This window comes from Sycon ciliatum, chromosome 5 (genome assembly GCF_964019385.1).
Source record: "Sycon ciliatum chromosome 5, ocSycCili1.1, whole genome shotgun sequence".
In the NCBI taxonomy this organism is placed as follows: domain Eukaryota; kingdom Metazoa; phylum Porifera; class Calcarea; order Leucosolenida; family Sycettidae; genus Sycon; species Sycon ciliatum.
In genome coordinates this window covers 5,140,528-5,161,019 of record NC_088647.1, presented here as the reverse complement: position 1 = coordinate 5,161,019, position 20,492 = coordinate 5,140,528, and the positions used below count along the sequence as shown (strand labels likewise).

Sequence of the window (20,492 nt, the reverse complement as noted above, 5' to 3'; positions counted from 1 at the left end):
GAACTGTCAACCAATCACATCCCCGATAGCAAACACGTGGTCAAAACTTTTCCAGCTGAGAGTTTGTTTTTGGCGGGTTCCGGCGCGAAATCATGAGCACGGCGCGGTCGGGATCAAATTTTGTAGGGTGCCTTCCGGGGAAGCCCCTACATGTAACATAATCATTGTTGTGATCAGGGAGTAGTATTGTACTACTCCCTGGTTGTGATTATACATTTATAGGCCCTTCGATTTCGAACAACACAGGCATCGTCGACGTCGTCATCTTTTTTCTTTTTCTTTTTTGGCTGGATGTTTTTCCTTTGCGCTCTTGAAGTAACAAAGTTTTGTTCTTATCAATATCAATAGATAAATTTCTGCGTCGATCGCAGCTAGCTCTACCATGCTGTAGCTCTGCCTTGGTCTACGAGTCATAACTATGTTTCGTTGTTTATTCATTTAGCCATTTAGGTTTCTTGCATAGCACGCAGTGCACGGTGCCTTTCTGTAAATTTTTGGAGATAGTGGTGGCGTGTTGACTGGCAGTCTAGCATTTCCATTATTTTTCATATTTTGTACATTACATGAACATAAGTAACCAGCTGGCTGACGTGACGGAGGAGGCTGTATTCCGAGTTCGGACATCACCGTGCTGCTGAATGAGTGATGAGGCCTCTATTCGTCGTCTCAGGCGCCGTCTTAAACATGCAGTGGAGGACGATTCACTGGTAGACGTTGAGCGACTGTTGCGTGGCCAGTCTAAAGCTGTTGTCAATGAAGCTGCCAGTCTGAGCAACGGCAGTACTTTACTGCATGATGCATGCAGCCAGGGCCTAGAGCAGATAGCCGTGTGCCTTGTGAGTGGGGGAGTCGATGTGAGCAGCGTTGACGCAGATCTGAACACGCCGCTGCATTCTGCAGTGCGGAGGCTACAGAACCACCGCTCCTCGCGCTCATGGAGCAGCATGAGCTCGGTGATCTTGACCCTGCTCTGGGCTAAAGCATCTATCTACAATGCTGAGAACGGCCTGGGCATGTCACCGCGACACTTGTTACAGCCGATGATTTATTCACTCCGGCAGAAGAAGAAGAAACGGAGTACCAGTGCCAGTGCGTCTCCGTCTTTTGACCATGAGCGCTTCATGCAAGAACTAGAAGCCGTGACAAGTTCTGACGCCAGTGCTGAGACAGAATGGCAGGAGAAACTCATGCATAGTGCCCTGGAAGATGTTGATGAAGCGGATGGCAGCGAATGGCGCTTCTTCGATGATGGATATCAGTACGAATCCTTAAGTGATTACATGACACGCTTGGGAGATACCTTGAGTCGCAAGCGCCACCAGCAACGACATGCATCACCTCAGGCTAAGCGAAAGCCGAGAAAATCCAGCGCGTCACCACCGCCGAAACGCAAGACCCTTGGCCCTCTAAAGCCTGAAGTACGGACTCGGAAACCCACTGCTACTCGCCTTCCCTCTGACCATGACATGCAGTTCCTTCGCATGCTGCAAAGTGCCAAAGAGAAAGGTGCCACGTTATTTGAACATGACATTCCTTGGCCATGCAGGGGCCCAGCAGCCGAAATGGCAAAGCTTCTTGTGGATGGCGTTGCTGCGGATAAGATACGGCTGCACATCCATCGCCTCTTGCGCCGTTGGCACCCGGACAAATTCGTGCAACATCTCGGCGCGGTGTTGGCTGCTGAGGACCGCGAGCGTGTTATCCAGCGTGTGACAGCCCTATCGCAAGCGCTAACTGCGCTCCTACCTACCACCTGATATTATCTGCACCATTGCTTGGCGGCTGTCTTGTCGGCTGCTAATCAGTGTCTGGCGCCTATAACAGAGAGCACAGGTACGTAAAATCACTGCCCCTGGCCCAGCCATGCTCTGGCATTAGAAAATGCCTGATAGAGTAGAGGAGTGCCTTCTTGTGTCGCTGTGTGGACTGCATGCGTACTTAGCTACCGTAAAAGTCCGTAAATAAGTACCTGCCCGAAAGAAATACCCCCTTCATTCTTTTGGCTCTGTCTGTTGAAGTCAAGTCAAGCCCGATATGCATACTGCCCGAAATAAGTACCGGTACGATGCGCACATGCAGCACTTGGCATGTACATCGACATGAAAATGACTTCTCCACTACACACAAGTCAGGTCCGAAAGTTAGTTCGTGCCCGAAAGTCAGTACCCGCCCGAAAGTTAGTACGGGTGTGGTCACTAAATTCGAAAGTAAATACGTACTTATTTACGGACTTTTACGGTACTTGCAAAAGAAAGATCAATAGAGCGGTATTGGCTGATATACCCATGATTGAGCAAAATTATTGCGCTGTGTACAACTTGCTCCCCCGGATCGCTGCGCAGGAAACCATGCTTTCAGTGCGGCCACCACTATGGCGTATGTCTGGCTATTGTAGTTCTCCACACTGAATGCATGTGCAGTGAAACATCAGTGTAGCATAGTACCTCCAAGGGCTATACATACCCTACGTGACTAATACGTACTAGTGTTGTCATAGATGGAACCAATCAAGGCTCTATCAAGGCTCTCACAGAGTGTGCAGTATTTTTCGATGCTGCATATGGGAGAACTCGTTTTCCATGCAGTGTTGCAACACTAGGCGGAATTTGACCTTTGAACTCATCTAAATACAGTAGTGGCAACTGAAATCCGACCCCAGCTCGGTGCACTCACATTGCAAAAAAAAACAGCACGCGCGCCTGTACACTACCAAAATAGAGGCCCTGCAGCCATGGCCAGTGCATGCACTTGAGCACGAAAATCAGGGGTCGGATTTCAGCTGCCACCCCTGTAAATCAGTAATGGTGCACTTGATTTGACCTTTGAACTGACCTCTATATGTACCCAAGTACGTCAGGTGCAGGCACTCTGTGATAATCGACTTGTAGAGCTGTATATGGGTGAGAGGTCAAGATCTGTGCCAGTAACAGTCACGTGGGATGCTGTAAACCGGAAAACCTGTGCGATAGTCATTGCCCAAATTTGCTCGGCCTACATCGATATTTTGCCGCACAATTTTGCCACAAATTTTTCGATATTCTGCTTGGCATTTCCTTTCTCCGTCGGTATTTTGCTTTGGTTTTGCTCGAGATAAAATGAGTTTCAAGGAAAACTCAACGATAATTGTCGCTGATGACGACGACATTTTTGATTGAGCTCCTGCTGATGCTCAACTTTCCACTGAAATGTAGCTATGAGTCTGTTTTCTACAACTTTTGTGCTTGTTTTCAACCTTGGCGACTGATTGTGTTGAGAAGTCCCTAGGAAGCCTTGGATTTTTCGAAAAGCCCACCAAAACTCGATATTTTGCTCAAAACTTGCCGGAAACTTGCGCATCCGATATTTTGCTCAAAGAATTGCTAGCAAATTTGGGCTGTGACTACTGTGCGACCTGGAATCCTTCGCAGTTTTTGCGATGGGTGTGAAATCGCAAAAGTAAGCTGGCGCGATAATTAGAACTGTACTTCGAAGTAGTAAAAAACTAGGGAAATTGACCCATTGCGCAATGACGTAAAAACACCCTTCACAGCCAAATATGGAATGCATGAGTAATGCTTGTGAGTATGCTGGGATCAGGAGTGCACTGTTCAACACCCCAGACGACCCCCCCCCCCCTCAGGTGGCTGTGAAGGGTGTTTATGGTACAAATTACGTCATTGCGCAATGGGTCTACTGACTCCAATCGCAAACATTTACCGGTGCAAATCTCGCGAATCGCGAATTAGAACTGTATATCCAAGGATTTAGGTCAAATTACTGGAATAGCTTACTGCAGGGTCTTCGAAGAATAGTACTTTATAGTCAATAGTACTAGTAGGTTATAGTCAATAGTACTAGTAGGTTATGTCATAGTACTAGTAGGTTATGTCATAGTACTAGTAGGTTATATCATAGTACTAGTAGGTTATATCATAGTACTAGTAGGTTATGTAATAGTACTAGTAGGTTATATCATAGTACTAGTAGGTTATATCATAGTACTAGTAGGTTATGTAATAGTACTAGTAGGTTATGTCATAGTACTAGTAGGTTATGTCATAGTACTAGTAGGTTATGTCATAGTACTAGTAGGTTATGTCCCGGGTACTATAAAAGTTTATACTGATGTTTCACTGTAGTACATGTATTTGTTAGACGAGATTCTCAGAGGGTCAACAAGTACTAGTAACCCCAAGTCCATGTGCATGTATGTACGTGAAAGAATGCAGATACCAGGATGTATTTCAAGTCTAGATCAATAAATGATTGGAATATTCTGCATTATTCTTCATAGTACGGCACTGCATACAGCTTTCCAGTAAGCTCCGCACACAGGATAACTTATTGGGATTTTCTACACAGCGTTGGGTACGGAGTGCATGCACCCAGGCCGATCGGCTGACGTGTGGGTACAAGTATGGCACCCTGTTGCAATGCAGGTTCATGCTGAAGGAAGCAGTCATGGCAGTGTATGGATGCTTCAAGACAGTTATCCCCGGGCCTTGCTGTGCCCCTTGCAGGCGCACAGAGGGCATGTGCACACTAGAATCTTTCGACCTTCGTTCAGCATGATTGTGGATGTTTGGGCCGAAGATCGCAGTTCAGGGCAGTGCCTATTGTAAACCCACCCCGCAAAAAGAAAGAAGATGGGCCAGCTACACTACTGTTCCTACCATGACTGCTTCCGGAATTCCGTCTGTATGATCTGTTGCACACAATACCTACCGTATGTCCGCACTTTTAAAGCCATGGCGGTATATTCGATTAAAAAGCCAGTCTCAGTTATAAAGCCATGGGCTTCATAAATGAAATGACATTTCAAGTATGTTTTTGTAAAAATGAAGGAATAAGTACATGCTAACAAACTTACAGCCCAGCAGGAAGGGTGAACAGGTGGATTTAGATTGAAATTTCTGTGTGGACTTGGGACTTTTTATGGCATGGCGTATTGGGTGAGTCATTTTGCATCTAAAGTATCTAGGAAAGCAGCGGTGTTTCGATTATAAGGCCATGGCTTTAAAGGCGCTGCCATACGGTATGTGCATGACGCAGCAAGAGCCTGCATTGCATCAGGGTGCCATACTTGCATCCACCCTGTATATGGAGCACACCAGAGAACTGTCTGTAGTATGAAACAATGCAGCGAGATGGATGCAGAATATTCCGGGTCTTACAGCAAGCACCTGCATTGATCCATTCTTGTCTTCCCTGCTCCATTCTATCTAGGAAAGCAGCGATGTTTCGATTATAAGGCCATGGCTTTAAAGGCGCTGCCATACGGTATGTGCATGACGCAGGCATGAGCCTGCATTGCATCAGGGTGCCATACTTGCATCCACCCTGTATATGGAGCACACCAGAGAACTGTCTGTATCATGAAACAATGCAGCGAGATGGATGCAGAATATTCCGGGTCTTACAGCAAGCACCTGCATTGATCCATTCTTGTCTTCCCTGCTCCATTCTAGATGCAAGAAATAGTGCCTTTCACTTCTTCTAGATTCTTCCCACATGAACTCTTATGCCATTTATGGCTAGAGCAAATATCTAGATCATTGCATCGTCTCTATGACTCACCCTAAAACCCTAAAGATCTTTCCACAGATTTCTCAATGTCCCTACAGTACTGCTGGGTTCAGAAGAACTGGGGGTCAGCCTCGTAGCATAGGCTGGGCTGTTCTTATTTTCATTGTACATGTACTATGTTCTTTGCACAGTTGATTCACCGTGTATACTTTGGTACTCTAATTTCAGAAATTTTAGGTCCTCAATATTTTCGGTATGAGGGCAAAAGGCCAGGTTAGGTGAACAGAAAATTTAAGTACAGAGAGACAGTTCCCTATTGGATGATGTGTGTTAGTGTGTTGTTCGGTGTATTGAAATTTTTAATTTAGGTATGGAACAGATGCACCGAAAGTACCGAAAATAAAAGTACACCGAAAATTTGTGAAATTCCAGTATTCTGTGCTTGGTTGCATTCTAGCCTGTTCGGTCTTTGGCACCCGACGCTACTGTATAGCTTTTCTGCACACTTTCCCCTGGTGCTGCCAGTTAGCTCTCACGACATAAGCGTAGCCACAATTGCCGGGAAAGCCAGCACCAATGTGCTCTTCCGGGCAGTACTAATAAGTCCGCGTTGTTCTGTTCGCGACACCTCCAATCAACATTTTCAACTGAATCAAAAGTATGAAGAAAGAAGCAATGCCTTCTCATTCTGCTTGTTACACAGCATGCTTGACATGGGGAAGAACTAGCCTGTCAATGCCACTAGAACATATCCTATGTCGGCAGGAGTATGACTTTCATTTGGATGTATGGAGCAAATCTCAAAACGTTTTCTCAAGGCATGCATGTCACCATACATCAGCTTCTGGGGTCAGTAACAACAGGGGAGGGGAGCGCGGGGTACATTTTCCAGCAACAACTAGAAAAATGTAATTTGTCCTTGGAGTAAGACGAATCTGATCAGCACTTGGGGGTTGGTGTTTGCTGTCAAGCTGAGCTTTCCGATTCTGTGATGATGTCTTTGTTCTCATCGATGTAGATTCCATTCATTTGCTGCGTTACGGTTGTGTCATCGTCCTCTCCTTCGGCGTCCTCTTCGGTCTCGTCGGCTTTGGACACCTCAGAGTCGCTCGGCGTCGCTGAACACTGCAGCGGCTCCAGGTACAGCTCTTCGTTGATATCCTGAAGCTCGCTGGAGTTCTGGCGGCTGATTGCGCTGCTTCCGACGAGGGACGACGAGCTACTGGTTACGCTGGGTAAGCCCTCCGATACCGGAATCAAGGCCCTGTTCAGTGGGTGCCTGCACAACACAGCAAGAAGAAAAACCCGTACACGTTTTCTTGGCATGCCAATTTTAAATTCTTCCGTCTCGCCCAAACAATGCACATATCTACCATGCGTCTTCCTGGAAGGGCCAAAGTGTTTGGGAGTGTTTTCGAAAATTCCAATTGCTCACTAAATTGTACACCAGGTGTTCCAGCCCTGTTCTCCGCTCCCTTGAAAACTTCAACACAAATCAACTCCTTCATTCAATGATGACTGTTATTAATAGATTACGGAGCATTGCAGACCATTGCGGACCATTGCAGACCATTGCAGATGAGTTGCATGCTATCGAGAATTTTCCTATTACAGTGGACGTGCTTGTCCTGAAAGCAGTAAATTGCCTGGAGCATTTTTCTTATTCGTGTAGCTGATACCAAGAGTGAACTGCCACAGCCTATGTGCAACTCCCGTGCTGAGTAGTACGTCTGAACCCTTTGTCCGGGTGGTCATCCAGGTGGGCAGTAGAGCTAGCTTCCACCCTCTTGGATCTACACCATGGTTGTTGTACACAATCTGTTGTACATTATTGTCAAATCACTATGTCTTTTATATGATTTGTACTATCTGTAGTATCTGTGGTGTGTGACAGTGAAAGCAACATGGCTGACAACATGTGATCCAGTAGTGGGTGACTGGTCTTGGAAGCAACAGCTTTGCCTGTGCTGGCCATCCGCGGTATGCGAAACATCTCTTTTGTACTTGAAGTACGAGCTTGGCTGCTCTGCAAAGGCAAGCACACGCGTACTCACCCCAAATAGAAGACGTCGTCCGATCCACTGCCGTTGCCTGTCAACGGTATGGTGGTGTGGTAGCGAACAAGGTCGATGAGCGTTGGGCATGGCCCAGCGTCCTTGTTACACACATAGCCGTGCTCGTCATTGTACACACGAAAGTGAAGCACTGTCTGCGGCACTCTGTGGGAGAGAAGGAGAACGAGAATGAGAGAGAAATACGCAGGTTTTACAGGACACTGAGGACAGTCACATGCAGGGCCTTGGTGATGTTTTCAGACAGTGGTTTGCGGGATTGGTGCTGTTGCGGCTGCTATTCGAATGGCTTCGCATTCTGGATTATTAGTAACTTGAACAGCCAGAAACGTGTGTGGTTGGCGAAATGGCGGAGCATTGGTCTTTCAAGTATGGGGTTCACGTCCCAGTTTGAGTAAAGCTTACTTGCCACCTCCAAGAGACCCATCTGGGATTGGGCATCTGCCCAAAGTCGGGATACACAGACATGAAGGGAAAGGAAACAAGCACCGCACTCACCACGTCAAACTCTTTACAACAGGATGCCTCAAACACCCCTGAGGCCCTGACTTTGAAAAGCAGGGCTGTGCATGGTGCAACGACCCAGAAGCATGGCATTCTGCACGTTGCCAGTTCTATAGCTAGGGTATTGGTCAATCCTCTTCTCGCAGGACACGGCACAGAAACTGAGAAAGCCGACTTACTTGACGGAAATGGCGTATTCCCCGGGACACGTGTCACGCTCTCGAAGTAGAAAGTTGCCCACAGCACCATGTTCACTGAGTAGTCGGTGGGCTCTCTCACGTGACATACGACCGAAGAACCAACTGAGCAAAACAAAACACACGCACAGCAGGGTTAGCACTAATTAGATGTGCTAGATGCAGATGCATGCCCTGAATATATGTCACTCCTGTTTACAGTAAAACCCAAGGTCGAAGAAGACTTTAATACAATAAAGTGTGATGTGTTACAGCTGGAAGAGGCTGTAGAATGTACGGTAGAAGGTACCTAACACTTGTGAAACTTTCCAACATGTTGTCGTTGGAGAACCTGACGTGTGCGCTCTTTCTCAGCATTCTAGAACTACCGTGTCTTTGGGTAAACTGAGTGCAGCATGCTGTCGTCGTTCACAAATGTTTCGGTTTGAATAGAAAGATAACTTATCATGGGTAACATTCACTGCAGCAGCAGCGTGCGTTTGCGTAGACAGGTCTCTGCACTTACTCGAAAGGCCTGTACCTCGAATTGTAGTCGGACCCTTTACGGGCAAGCTGCACAGCATCAGTGAGTGCACACAGAAGAAACAGACCGTCACGAATTGCAACACTTATGAAAGTTGAAACTCATCTCTTTCCCATCACTGCACAAGATAGGACGCATGGGTTTATAGTTTATACAAGTACAAAGTTTGATCTTCAAGTACAAACTTCACAGACGTATGCGGCATTTTTTAAATGTACTGAATTGTTTGTAATCACATGTCACTAGCCACGGCGACTACAGATGATAAACCAACATGTAACCTACCCTCCTACCCCCACCCTGAAGTTATGGGCAGTGCCTGATCCCGGACCAGTCGGATAAGAAAGATATGGACATACATGTATAGGTATAGATGCTATGCACGCGTGGCATTCGACTAGAAATGCCTCCCTCAGCCTTACCACGGTGTTGGTGTGCTCTAGTTGGCCACTAGACAGTTGTCGATTGGCCTGGCTGTGGTGGTGTGCTGGCGCGTGCACTGGGTGTGCTGGCAAGGAATGGGCTCGGCCTGCAGGTGTACCGTACAGATGATAGTCGCACAACGTTACTGGCAAGTATGCAATTTCGTTTATAGCACAGCCGTCACAGGTACATGACATTCCTGACTGGGAAATCACAAGAAACCCAGAGACTACTCTGCTGTTCTCATTCTTACCCAACGGAGATTTCAAACTGAGACATGCAAAAAGTCATTAGTTCGAGGGAGTAATGTAACTGAAGATACAGCTGTGCTCGGTGAAGTCAGTTAGACCCAAAGTGCATATTTTGCCCTTGGCGCCCTGCAAGTGGTACGAATGTGGCTTGCCATACAAATGTACAAGTAAACTGATGTAATCGTAACTGGTCCGGGGCACCAGTGTTGCACTTTGGATTGGATCTCAGTGACCGCGACTGTAGTATGGGCATCTCCATGATAGTTCCAGAGGCTGGAACATCATTTCAGGTTATGGTAACTGTAAGTTACCGTGGTTCCGATGATATGTACTTCAAGTAGTTATTATTATTAACGGTACAGTGGTTCCAATGATATTAAATTTTGCCATGCTGCGTGCCCTACCTATCAGCTGTAGATCACGACGGCCCGATGCGCCCAGTGCTGCCGCTGCTCGATCGTGCTGGTGCTGATGCATCATGGAGTGAACAGAGGAACCGGACGCAGAGCAGCGCTGGAGCGGCAGATGGGAGCGATGCGCGCGCAGCAAGGCTTCGTCGCTGGCCTGTAGCTGCGCTGGGCTCAGCGTTGGCCAGCCACAGTTGACAGTCATGTCCGGCGTCGGCGGGCTCAGGCATGCGTCCGCAGGCAGCTTCTTCTTGGGTGTTGTCCCGCCGCGCTTCAACGAGCCCACCATGCGTCTCAAGCCCGCCTTGACTCCTTTAGGACCGTGCGCACTGGCCCCGCCGGTAGGACTCTGATCAGCAGCCGCCGGCAAGATGCCGCTATCCTGGCTACCGCGGCGACCGCTTCGAGGCACCGACGTCGCCGTGGGTGACTCGCACACCTGGTCGGAGGAGGACGACTGGCCAATCGGTAGGGAGATGGACTCTTTGAAACGACGCCGCTGCTGCACGTACAAGAAACAACAAGGCAGTGCAGCATGTATGTGCGGTTAGCCATCGACATTATAATTATACAATCTACAGCACAGGGTATAATGATGGTAGCCGATTCCAGATTTTATTATGGGTATTAGAATCCGAGTTAGGGAAAGCCTCCTTCACCTCATATAAATGTCCCCTTGGCTTCAGATCTATCGTATCCATATCAAGTCTGACTGTGGGTGGAAGCTCATCTGAATGCAAAACACCCATTAGTAAGGCACTAGCGATAGGCGTTCACCCTCTCGTCCTCCCGTTGACATAGATCAGCATGGAAAGCACACCATGGCTATTTTGCTTTGCATGTATACATGCATGCAGAATTATTTCTTGTGGATAACGGGACTGCCTGCGATCGCAGATATATACTTACCGGAGTGTCTGGTGTGAGGTCAATGATTGGTGCGGAGGACTGACGATGTGCTGGAGATTGGCCACGGCTGCTGTAGCCACTGCTACCACTCGATGACTGATGAGCATAACACAAAAGAAAGCACGAAAACAGTCATTTCTCTGTAGTGTGTCGAGCGTGTTGTGTTCAGCAGTGGGTTGCATTTGTCATCTAATATCGTTGCCATAAGCTCTAACTGTTATTGCACTTATAGCAGCACCTGAATATTTAACCTTAGCTTCATTCAATGTCTGACTTTAGCTTAGCTTTGCATTATCCACTGATGATTGGAACAAAACAAACGCTTCATAAGTTCGTAACCCACCTATGCTTAGTAGCAAGAGTAGATAAACAAGAGTGTGCAACTCCGGATCTCTCCTGCACAATCTGCAGATACCCCCGTCCACGGCGGAATTTTTTGTTGACGTCACCTTTTTTTCAGAAGAACGCGCATTTCACCGCAGAGCAGTGTGAGAGCACGTGCTGGGCACCGACCTTGTAGTGTAAAGCCGGCCAAGAGCACGAGGGAAACTTTCCGAAAGACTCGCAGCTCGTGCGTCGTCGAAAAGATTACGTCAACAAAAAATTCCGCCGTGGGCCTACCCATCCGCGAGTTGCACACTCTTGTTTATCTACTCTTGCTAGTAGTCTTAGACTCTAGTGTTATGTACAGTGCTGCTCAATGAAATCCAATTGCATCACTCAAGTTCGTGTCTTGCATCATTCCGCAGGCCAGTGCTCGCAGGGTCTACGGCTGCGCAACGCCCGCTGCGCATACTTGAGTGACGCGACTGGATTTCATTGAGCAGTCATGTACGTGAACATACCTCAAGTTTCTGTGAGAGTGTGTGCACTGTACAGTCATGTACATACATTTTCTGTGAGTGTGTGTGCACTGTACGTGTATATACCTTTTCCGTGAGAGTGTGTGCAGGCCGTGGGGCTATCGGTGGTGCAGACATGATGATGCGTGGTGAGGAGGCCGAGTCTGATTCGGACGTGCTCGACTGAGAGATGGGTCGCGGGGAACTGCGGTTCACTGTGTGCCGCCGCACTCTGTTTGATCGTATTTGCGCAGCAGGTATGCGTACCGGCTCAACTGCTGCTGCTGCCGGTCTTGTGTTCTCCAGCTGGCAAACAGCAGTGCTGGCCGGGGCTTCTGCGCCGGGTTCTCTGGGTAATGCTCGTCGTCCAAACGGATGCGTTTGACGTGTGCTCAGAGCGGCATCACTGTGTTTGCGACTCAAGCCACTAGCCGATGCCGGATCTGCGGCCGCTGAGTGCAACACCGCTGACGGAAGGCTATTCCGACGACTTCTCAAGCTCCTTGCAGCCACGGAATGTATCACAGGGCTCGAGACTGGTGGTGCTGGCGGGAGACTTTTGCAGACGCTTATAGCCCTCTTCAGTCGCTGGCCGCTACGCTTCACACACAGTTTAAGACTCAGCGAGGACGTGGGCGTCGCGGGCTGCGGTCTGGGCGGCAGCGGCGGCGGATTGCAATCCGAGTCCTCGGCTATGGTCTGCCAGTGCGTTGCTGTCACTGATGTGCAAGTAACACTACTGTGCGAGCGACGTATGCTGATCGGCTTTTGTGCTGGTGATGCTGCGCTGCTGGAGCTGTTGCTACTACTCGCCGCAGCCTGACAAAAAAACCATGCCCATACACACACACACAGCAGCAGCAGCACACACAGCAGCGCACATAGCCGTACGTACATGCACACAGACACACACAATACACACAGACACATACAGTACAAAATTGTCAGTACAGTACATGCATGCATATCATTGTTTCCCAAAAGAATATGATTATGCTACAGATGCCAGTGGCTGAAGGCCGAATATTTGATCTTGTGCGGATGCGAACGGAATGCGTTCATTAGAGGGTGGCAAAACAATATCATGTGGTCGAGGTACATGATTGGAATATCACACCCACTGTATACCTATCTGCATACGCATGTCCTGTCGCCCTTAGCATTACGGCAACTGGTCTGGCACTTCCAAATTCACACCAGGGGCTGAGGACACCCAGGGGAGAGTGATCCAGTAATTGTGGACTAGGTACTAGATAGCCAACTGCTCTAATCGATCTCTACTAGCTACAAGCATAACTCTCACTCACACACACGGCACATGGGGAGGGGGTCCTTGCCCCAAACCCTTGACTTATCAGCGCCGGCCCACTGCAGTGAAACACTGTTTGGCGAGAAGTGAGCCCAATCAATCACCTAGTCAATGGGCAAGCCATGAACCGGCAAGGACACGCCCCTGACAGCAACAGTCATTTCCCTTTGACTTGCTGAATGTGTCAGTCATTTTGAAATCAACAATCTGTGCATGGTATACAATGCCCTTCATAGAACCAGCACGAAAACAAACATATATGATTGTATTTACAAACTAGTTCTAATCGCACAAAACCCTATGGCGTAATGACCCATTACAGTAAAACCTGTCAAAGCGAACGCTCGGATAAGGCGACCACCTGTCCTAGAAGACCACTGCAACCAGGACCAAAGGATGCTATTTCCAGTCAAATCACCATGGATAAGATGACAACCTGGTAACGGAGACCACGTTTTGAAGGTCCCTTGAGCGGTCGCCTTAGACAGGTTTAACTGTATATCGTCAAGGTTTGTATGCGCGGTGCCGGTGGTGTCCACATTGTACGTGGCAACTCAACTGGCCGGTCAAGTATCGTCAGAACCTCCCCACACCGGCACAGCTATACAGAAAAACGAAGGCACATACCAGGACTAACCCAGTGATGTGCATACATTTTAGTAAACAAAGACATCTAGCAAACCCCATACAGTGCACTGCATAGGGTATCACCCAAGTACTTAGTTTTCCTTCCCATTCAGCTGTCCAATATTATCCACAAGGTTGCCTCCAGAGAGTTCCTCAATAGACAATTCATTTTCATGTGGCTTCACCAAATACTCCAAGTGATGACGGCGGCGGAATGCAAACGGACACACACCTCCACCATACAACATGACCCCCGAATAACATGATCGTGGCGTGGCACGTTGAAGCCTGTGTGAGGTGCGCTGCGTAATTTGCGGAACAATAGGAATGTTGACGCTGTATGCGCCAGTCAAGTGAAGACTGGCCGTGAATGACACGTCGAGGATTGCGGTGGCGATTTCCTGGCCGAGCAATCGACGGGCAATTCACATTGTGAAGCACCGCGCGCTCCGCGACTAGACTACCGCCTGGCCCAACAGCAATAATTGCATATTGAGCTTGATCGCTCCGCTGATGAGTCAGGCACTATAAGTATAACCGACGGCAATTGCCTGGCGGCGACCCGTGTACGTCCGGGCAGTGACCACTAGGCACCACCAGTCCTTTTGATCCTACCGTAGCACTCTGACTGAGTCTGAGTCACCATGAAATTCATCTACGACATTCCTTTGGTCTCTAGCGACACCCTTTTTTCAAAACTTCGCCATCTAACAATTTCCGCAATTTGTTGAATATCAAGTAGGCTAATGCATGATGTCTGACGGTCATCAGATCTGGTAAATACTGGAAGGAATGACCTCTCTGCTAACAGTATTGTATTATCGCCAAGAAAACTATACCTCCTTGCTTCCACTGCTAACCGCGATCTTCCATAACGATGGTGCGCCAAGCGACGAGCGTCAGTTTTCTGCCCAAACAGAGATGGTTTGCCGCCACTGAGTCTGTGACGACGGGCCTCCGACGGACCACTAACGTTACAATAGACGCGTCTACATGCAGCTGCTTTCCGTTTCTTCTCCGTAGGTATTACAATTTACATGCGTTTCATCGCGCAAATGTCCCTGACTAGGGAGAAAGTCGAGTTCGCTGTTTGAAGAGCGGGGTGAACACGAGCCTCTTCAACTACATCATTCAGTAGATCTACATGATTTGTTTGCAGTCGCAAGAAACGAAGGAAAGCTCCAAAAAAACACGGCCAGTAATCATGGTAATTAATGGTCTAGGCCGCGGCAGATCAGGCGTTTCTGGACGATGCATGCAGCAAGCAGTTCGGGCCACACTGCATCAAGCCATCACTCATCAGCGCCTGCCCTTGATGCGTTCTCTGCCCCCGTCGGAAGCTTGCTCGGATCCGATGCGCTATCGATGGGTTCCACGGGTTGGTTAGGTGCCATCAGTCGCACCGCGCCACGTGTCGTGGCGAATCTTCCCAGGCCATGGCATGGGTTGGCAAAATAAACCATTGCCCCGCATTGGCGCACATCCTAGCCTAGGACCTGGGAGTGTCAGTATCATTGGTCTAGGCTTGCCCAATTATATTAGCAGCACAACGATTAGTATTACATTACTAAGTCTTAGTCCGGCATTAGGCATTACCGATACTCCTCTCATCAGGCAGTAGTATCATTACCATGTTTACATCTTGCTAGGAACGGCACTGCTGCATGATTGTATTATCCACTGCGACTACATTCAGTACATTGTAATCATTTCCGGGTGTGTATTGGGGGGGGGGGGGGGGCATTTTCCTTCTCCCTGGGCTGGCTCTGCACAGTCTGCAGCCAGGTAGGCGGCGCTCACAGTGCACGCATGTGTGTAATAATCTGCCCCAGGCTAGACGTGATCATGTACTAGTACTAGTAATCGTTGGTGCCTGCTGAACGTTACTTTCCTGTTTGATGTTGACATGGTTCAGGCCCCCTACAATCCTACGATCAACCAACGGTTAAAGTTACCTTGTTGTCGCTCAGAGCGTGAACTCTGAGTTGTGCCTAATTCAATTAATTATTTGTCCTCTCCCCTCTTGAATGTACCCTACAATGTGCAACAAGTACTGGATATTAATTTTAAGACTAGAGTAACCCCAGATAACCGAGATACTCGTAGCAGCGTTCAACTCAGCTGCATGCACGAATTGCACACATCCATCAACAACGTTTCCCTAATCTAGTAGCAGTGTCCACACTTGCAGTAGATACCGCCAGCAGCCCCATCATGGCATCAGAAGTCCCCGAGGCGAAGTCGCTTATCCGTCCACCCAACCACGACCCATGTACACGGCAGTGCACAAGGAGCACGAATACTTCTCTTACCGTTGCTGTCGCTCTGCCAACGGACCGAGAAGACGAGAGCGCTGGATGCTTTCGCTCGGCCAGAACCCTATTCCCACTGCCAGCTCCACTCGATACCTTAGATCTAGCACTACCACTATCGGAGAGAACTCCATGCGCAGCAGAGGTGGAGGACATCGATTCGATAGCCATGCTTCAGTTGACAGCAGGGAAGGAAGCTGCGCCTCTTGTGCAGCGGAAAACCATCACCAACAGGAAAGGCAGGCCAGCGTACAGGATAGCAGCTGCTTGCCACAAGGGCCACGCTCTGCCGAATAATGGCCAGTGGCCAGCTCAGAGCAAGGCTTTTCAACAGCGGTCTAGAGAGTAAAGGCTGGGTGGTGCTGCAGTCAACGCTTGCACGTGCCAACCAGCTACAAGTCTTCTGCTAAACTAACTCCATCTTTCATATTATTATCATTGTGCGTCTGGCAGGCGTTCATTCAGGCGATGGCTGATGAAAGTGAGAGCATGGACACGAAGAGTTGGAAGGATACACAGACTGCCTACGCTCTTCGAACCCAGCAGGGCAGTCACACGCACGGTGTCACCGCGGAACGCTGCATGCACTTCACGTTGATTCAGACCGTGTGTACTAAGGAGGGGGAGGGGGGGGGGGGGGGGTCGGAGACATCAGCAGTAATACATATTATACAGTAGATCTCGGCAGCAGATAAACGTACCTTGGTAGCACGAGCGGAGCAGCAGGAACAGTGCGATTCACCCAGGATTTACGTTCACATTGAATGACAATCTACGCCACCGGCCGCGCTTGCGACTAGCCGGTGGAGATAAGACAAAGGACGTATTTCTCCGTCCCAATTTCCTCCGAGTGTTCTTCCTTCATCTAGTGGCACGCGCACCCATTGTAACTGGAGAGCCGAATGACAAGACACTGTGCACACATTCCGACGCCTCTCAACAAAATGTAACCTGATTACAGTACACGTACATGTACACCAAGGATCAACTGAACAGACAATGCGATTACCATGGTTATGCGAGGGCCTGACCGGTAACGGTCTGATCACGGAATGGCGAAGGAACTGGAGTCAAAAATGACCATTGTCTTTCGTAAATAGACTTACATTGGTCTTAGGCGGTGAAATGCACAGCGTGCCATGACGAATTTAACGCGAATGCTTATCTTCATGCTTAGTATGTTCATTGTTCTTACATACAATCGTGTACATGTACATGTACACACGCCAACACGTGTCTCTCTATCTACCAGTATCAGCTATTAGCGTTCTGCTAGGGTGAAAGGCATAAATATGGCAGCTTGCGTATGTGTGGGTCGGGCAAACCAGCGTACTAACTGTGTGGAAGGTGTGAGCCCCCAACATCTACATGTGCGTTAGACCCCAACATCTACATGTGCGTTAGACCCCAACATCTACATGTGCGTTAGACCCGCATCCACTGGCATTGTTGCCTTAGTACTAGTAGTAGTAGCACAGAAAGAAGAGAGAAAGAGAAGTGCATTCCCAGTCAGCCAAGGTACGACTAAGAGGCCTTTGCTGCATGGCACTGGCCACCGTGACCAGGCGGACCAGCGGCAGTGCAAGTCCAACACGACAGCACCGCGCTCCTATCTCGTCGGAGCGACCTGCAAGGCTGAATGGAAGCTCACCGATGGGCGATCACTGGCAGATAGCTACAGTGTATGTCTAGCCCTGTACTGACCATGCTGCTACTGGCTGCACGCAGGGCTAGGGCTACCCAACATGCCCAACAATTGCAGAACATGTAAAGCCAACTCGGAAGGATGTTACTTGTTAGAATTGAAGACACTTGAAAGTGCCACAACGCGTCGGGTGAGCCGCGAACACGCAAAGGGTCAAGTCATCTCCAACAGCCCGGCTCATCTTCAACTCTCGTTCCCTTTACCGCTTCTCTTTCATGCTCCCGCCACGTACACGCACGCCTGTTGCCACATCGATCGCAGGTTACGGTTTAAGTTGTGGGTCGATGTGAGAAATGCACGAGACGCCAAGGTATTGACAGAGTGCACCAGAAGTGACTGCCTTCGCCTTAGGTCACACGTACCGACGATGGATTCACTCAAGCCAAGGCTTTACCAACGCCATTGCATGTAGTTCCCCTCACTCAAGCCAAGACTTTACCAACGCCATTGCATGTAGTTCCCCTCGTCTGGTCGTCTCGAGCTCTTCGTCTTCCCGTAGTCTACTCTCTAACTAGTCTAGGTTTCCCCATTTACTCGTTTACTAAGAGCCGTAGACTCTCTAATACCCGCTACATAAGCCGAAGAACAAACTCACATGCATGTACAGCCTGTTACCAAGTGCCATACATGATTATAGACTTGCAGGGCTCCAGCCGTCTACGCGGCAGATGCAACAGCTGCACGACAGCAAGAACTGAGTTCAGCATCTTGCAGGCACCTCTCTACTGGCACCAACGCCAAGCGCCAGCGTCCGCTTCCGATCGATTGCCACATGCAACTAGCTATGCAGGATTGGGACCAAGACTCAGTGCCAACATGCAGATCTACTCACCTTCCACATGCACAGGGCTTGACAATGAGATGCTGAAGAAGACGACACAGCAAGGCCGGGACGGAGATCACCGGCGGACATAAGAAATTGGCATATCGCATTAGACCTGGTGGAACTCGTCCCGCAGCAGCTACAACTGCCAGGAGGCCAAAGGTCCTGAGTGCAGAGCTTGGCCTTGGGTGAGCGAAATGCGTGGCTTTCTCACGCTTTCCCGCCCGCACATCTGGACAGGACGGTACGGCAGTGCTGTCAAACGGGGCACATAATTCCGCGCACTCTTCGCTCGTCTGACCTTCAGAGCGGCGCGGGAGCAGGTTTTCAGCTGCCACTGCGAGAGGTTGACCAAAATCCTCCAATCGCGCCGAGCACTATCCCGACGCGCTGTCGGCCGGTGCGATCCAGCTGAGTCTGTACCCGTGTACCCCAGGCCATGGTATTAGCACAGTCATACAATCATACAATTACACCGTATGTATGTGCTAGGCCAGTGTGAGTAGTGGCAATGCATGATGCCATGGCTGATGCACTAGTACTTGGCCATGTTCACCATGCTACTTGGAGTACATGAATGTATGCCAATACAATAGTGCAAATCTGTAATACGACCGCACACACGTGATCACTGTGGCCTGGCTGCTGCCGGCCTGGTGAGCCTGGGAGCCGGAGTCGTGGGACATTATGGTGTTCCCTTCGGCAGATGTGTTACGTAAACTTGACATGACGCCTCATCGTCGATGCAAAGGCATTGGGAGTACATCATGCCATTCATGGTGGGTCTACAAATACTACAATGTCAACGGAGCCTTACGTCACGACGACCTGACACCGTATTAGACAGCATTACGTAGGCCAGAACTTACTTACCACGTGTAGACTGAGTATAACTATAAGTTTTTCTTCCGAACGGTATCAGCCCCTTGTACATGCAAAATCAAAAAATTAATAGTTATTATGATTGCATGTACAGTGTATGTAGCTAGCATGCTGACGTTGACGAGTTTAACTGCTGAAATTGTGAAAAAATCGAGGCTTTAGAAATGAGAAGCTAACGACGCCTTCTCAGGATTCCGTTCACTGATCATCGGACTAATGTGTCTGTTAGAGAGGAAATAAATAGTATTCACAAACAAGTCCCACTTATTGTTTCTGTTCGTAAAAGGAAATCGCAATGTTTTGGTCATATTGTTTGTTCCGGCTGTTTGTCATTGACTGTTCTTCAGGGTTGTGTTGCTGGAGGTCGTGGCCGAGGCAGGCCCAGAATGTCATGGCTTGATAATAATTATTAATTTTCATGGACTGCACTTGACGTGCAGTCCCTGCTCGCTGCTGCACGCGATCGATTTTATGGCGCTCGCTTGTCCATGCTTGCTCTGTGACGCCCCGACGGCCTTTAATAGGGCTATCACTTATCAGGTTTGTCTGGTTCTACCAATAATATTAAATATTTCACTGCTTTTCGAGCAGAATCGGCCCTGAAGTTTCTCCGAATGAAGCCGCTAGGCGCAGCTGAAGTGCGCCTGGCACTGATCGAGTCTGGTCTACATCAACTGGAAGTGTATCTAATCTGCCTATTTTCAAATTCTCGATTCAATAATATTATTACGTTATTACTGGCTCTCAACAGCCATGGTCTTACTGTCTACTGACTCTGAGTTTGGAGACTGTAGACTGTGTACATGCACGTGTATGCATGAAGTCCGCACGTCGAGTTGTGAACGCATTTTTCATTGCTAGTTCGACACCCCACCCGGCACCCGTAGAACTGCTCGTAGACCTACTGTGTATGGTCACGGCGGACGAGCGCAAAGTGGCGACACCCGCTAAAACGAACTGTCGGTGTGAGATCAACGAGCAGAACCTGATTCTGAACCTGAGCAAATAAATACGCAACTGTCTCAGGCCAAGGCCCAAGACGCAGATTTTGATTCTGCGCGTGCGCGGTATGATACCGTGCACACGAAATGCACCCATATGGAACACACCACGCGTGCACGGTGCTCTAACATTCATGTAGCTGCGAGGAAAAAGAAGGAGTCTTTCATCCATTGTACTGTACTTGAACCAACATCACCAT

The 20,492-nt window shown here is 48.8% G+C and overlaps 2 protein-coding genes across 3 annotated transcripts; one reads left to right on the top strand and one right to left on the bottom strand.

The window, feature by feature from the left end:
- The first annotated feature begins 308 nt into the window (after positions 1-308).
- On the top strand, positions 309-7,427 carry LOC135817295 (NF-kappa-B inhibitor-like protein 1). The gene is made up of 2 exons (XM_065330454.1): positions 309-1,833; positions 6,524-7,427. Exon 1 carries the CDS (start codon positions 639-641, stop codon positions 1,755-1,757), a length of 1,119 nt encoding a protein of 372 aa, XP_065186526.1. The 5' UTR covers positions 309-638; the 3' UTR covers positions 1,758-1,833; positions 6,524-7,427.
- LOC135817294 (uncharacterized) lies at positions 5,710-18,712 on the bottom strand. 2 transcript variants are annotated; one of them, XM_065330453.1, is made up of 9 exons: positions 18,419-18,712; positions 11,721-12,452; positions 10,792-10,887; positions 9,880-10,384; positions 9,224-9,330; positions 8,784-8,830; positions 8,261-8,383; positions 7,560-7,724; positions 5,710-6,784 (listed from the first exon to the last, which is right to left on the bottom strand). In XM_065330453.1, exons 1-9 carry the CDS (start codon positions 18,497-18,499, stop codon positions 6,472-6,474), a joined length of 2,169 nt encoding a protein of 722 aa, XP_065186525.1. In that variant the 5' UTR covers positions 18,500-18,712; the 3' UTR covers positions 5,710-6,471. The 2 variants fall into 2 exon arrangements, with proteins under 2 accessions (XP_065186525.1, XP_065186524.1); XM_065330452.1 differs by lacking the exon at positions 18,419-18,712 and adding an exon at positions 15,882-16,502.
- Positions 18,713-20,492: the final 1,780 nt, after the last annotated feature.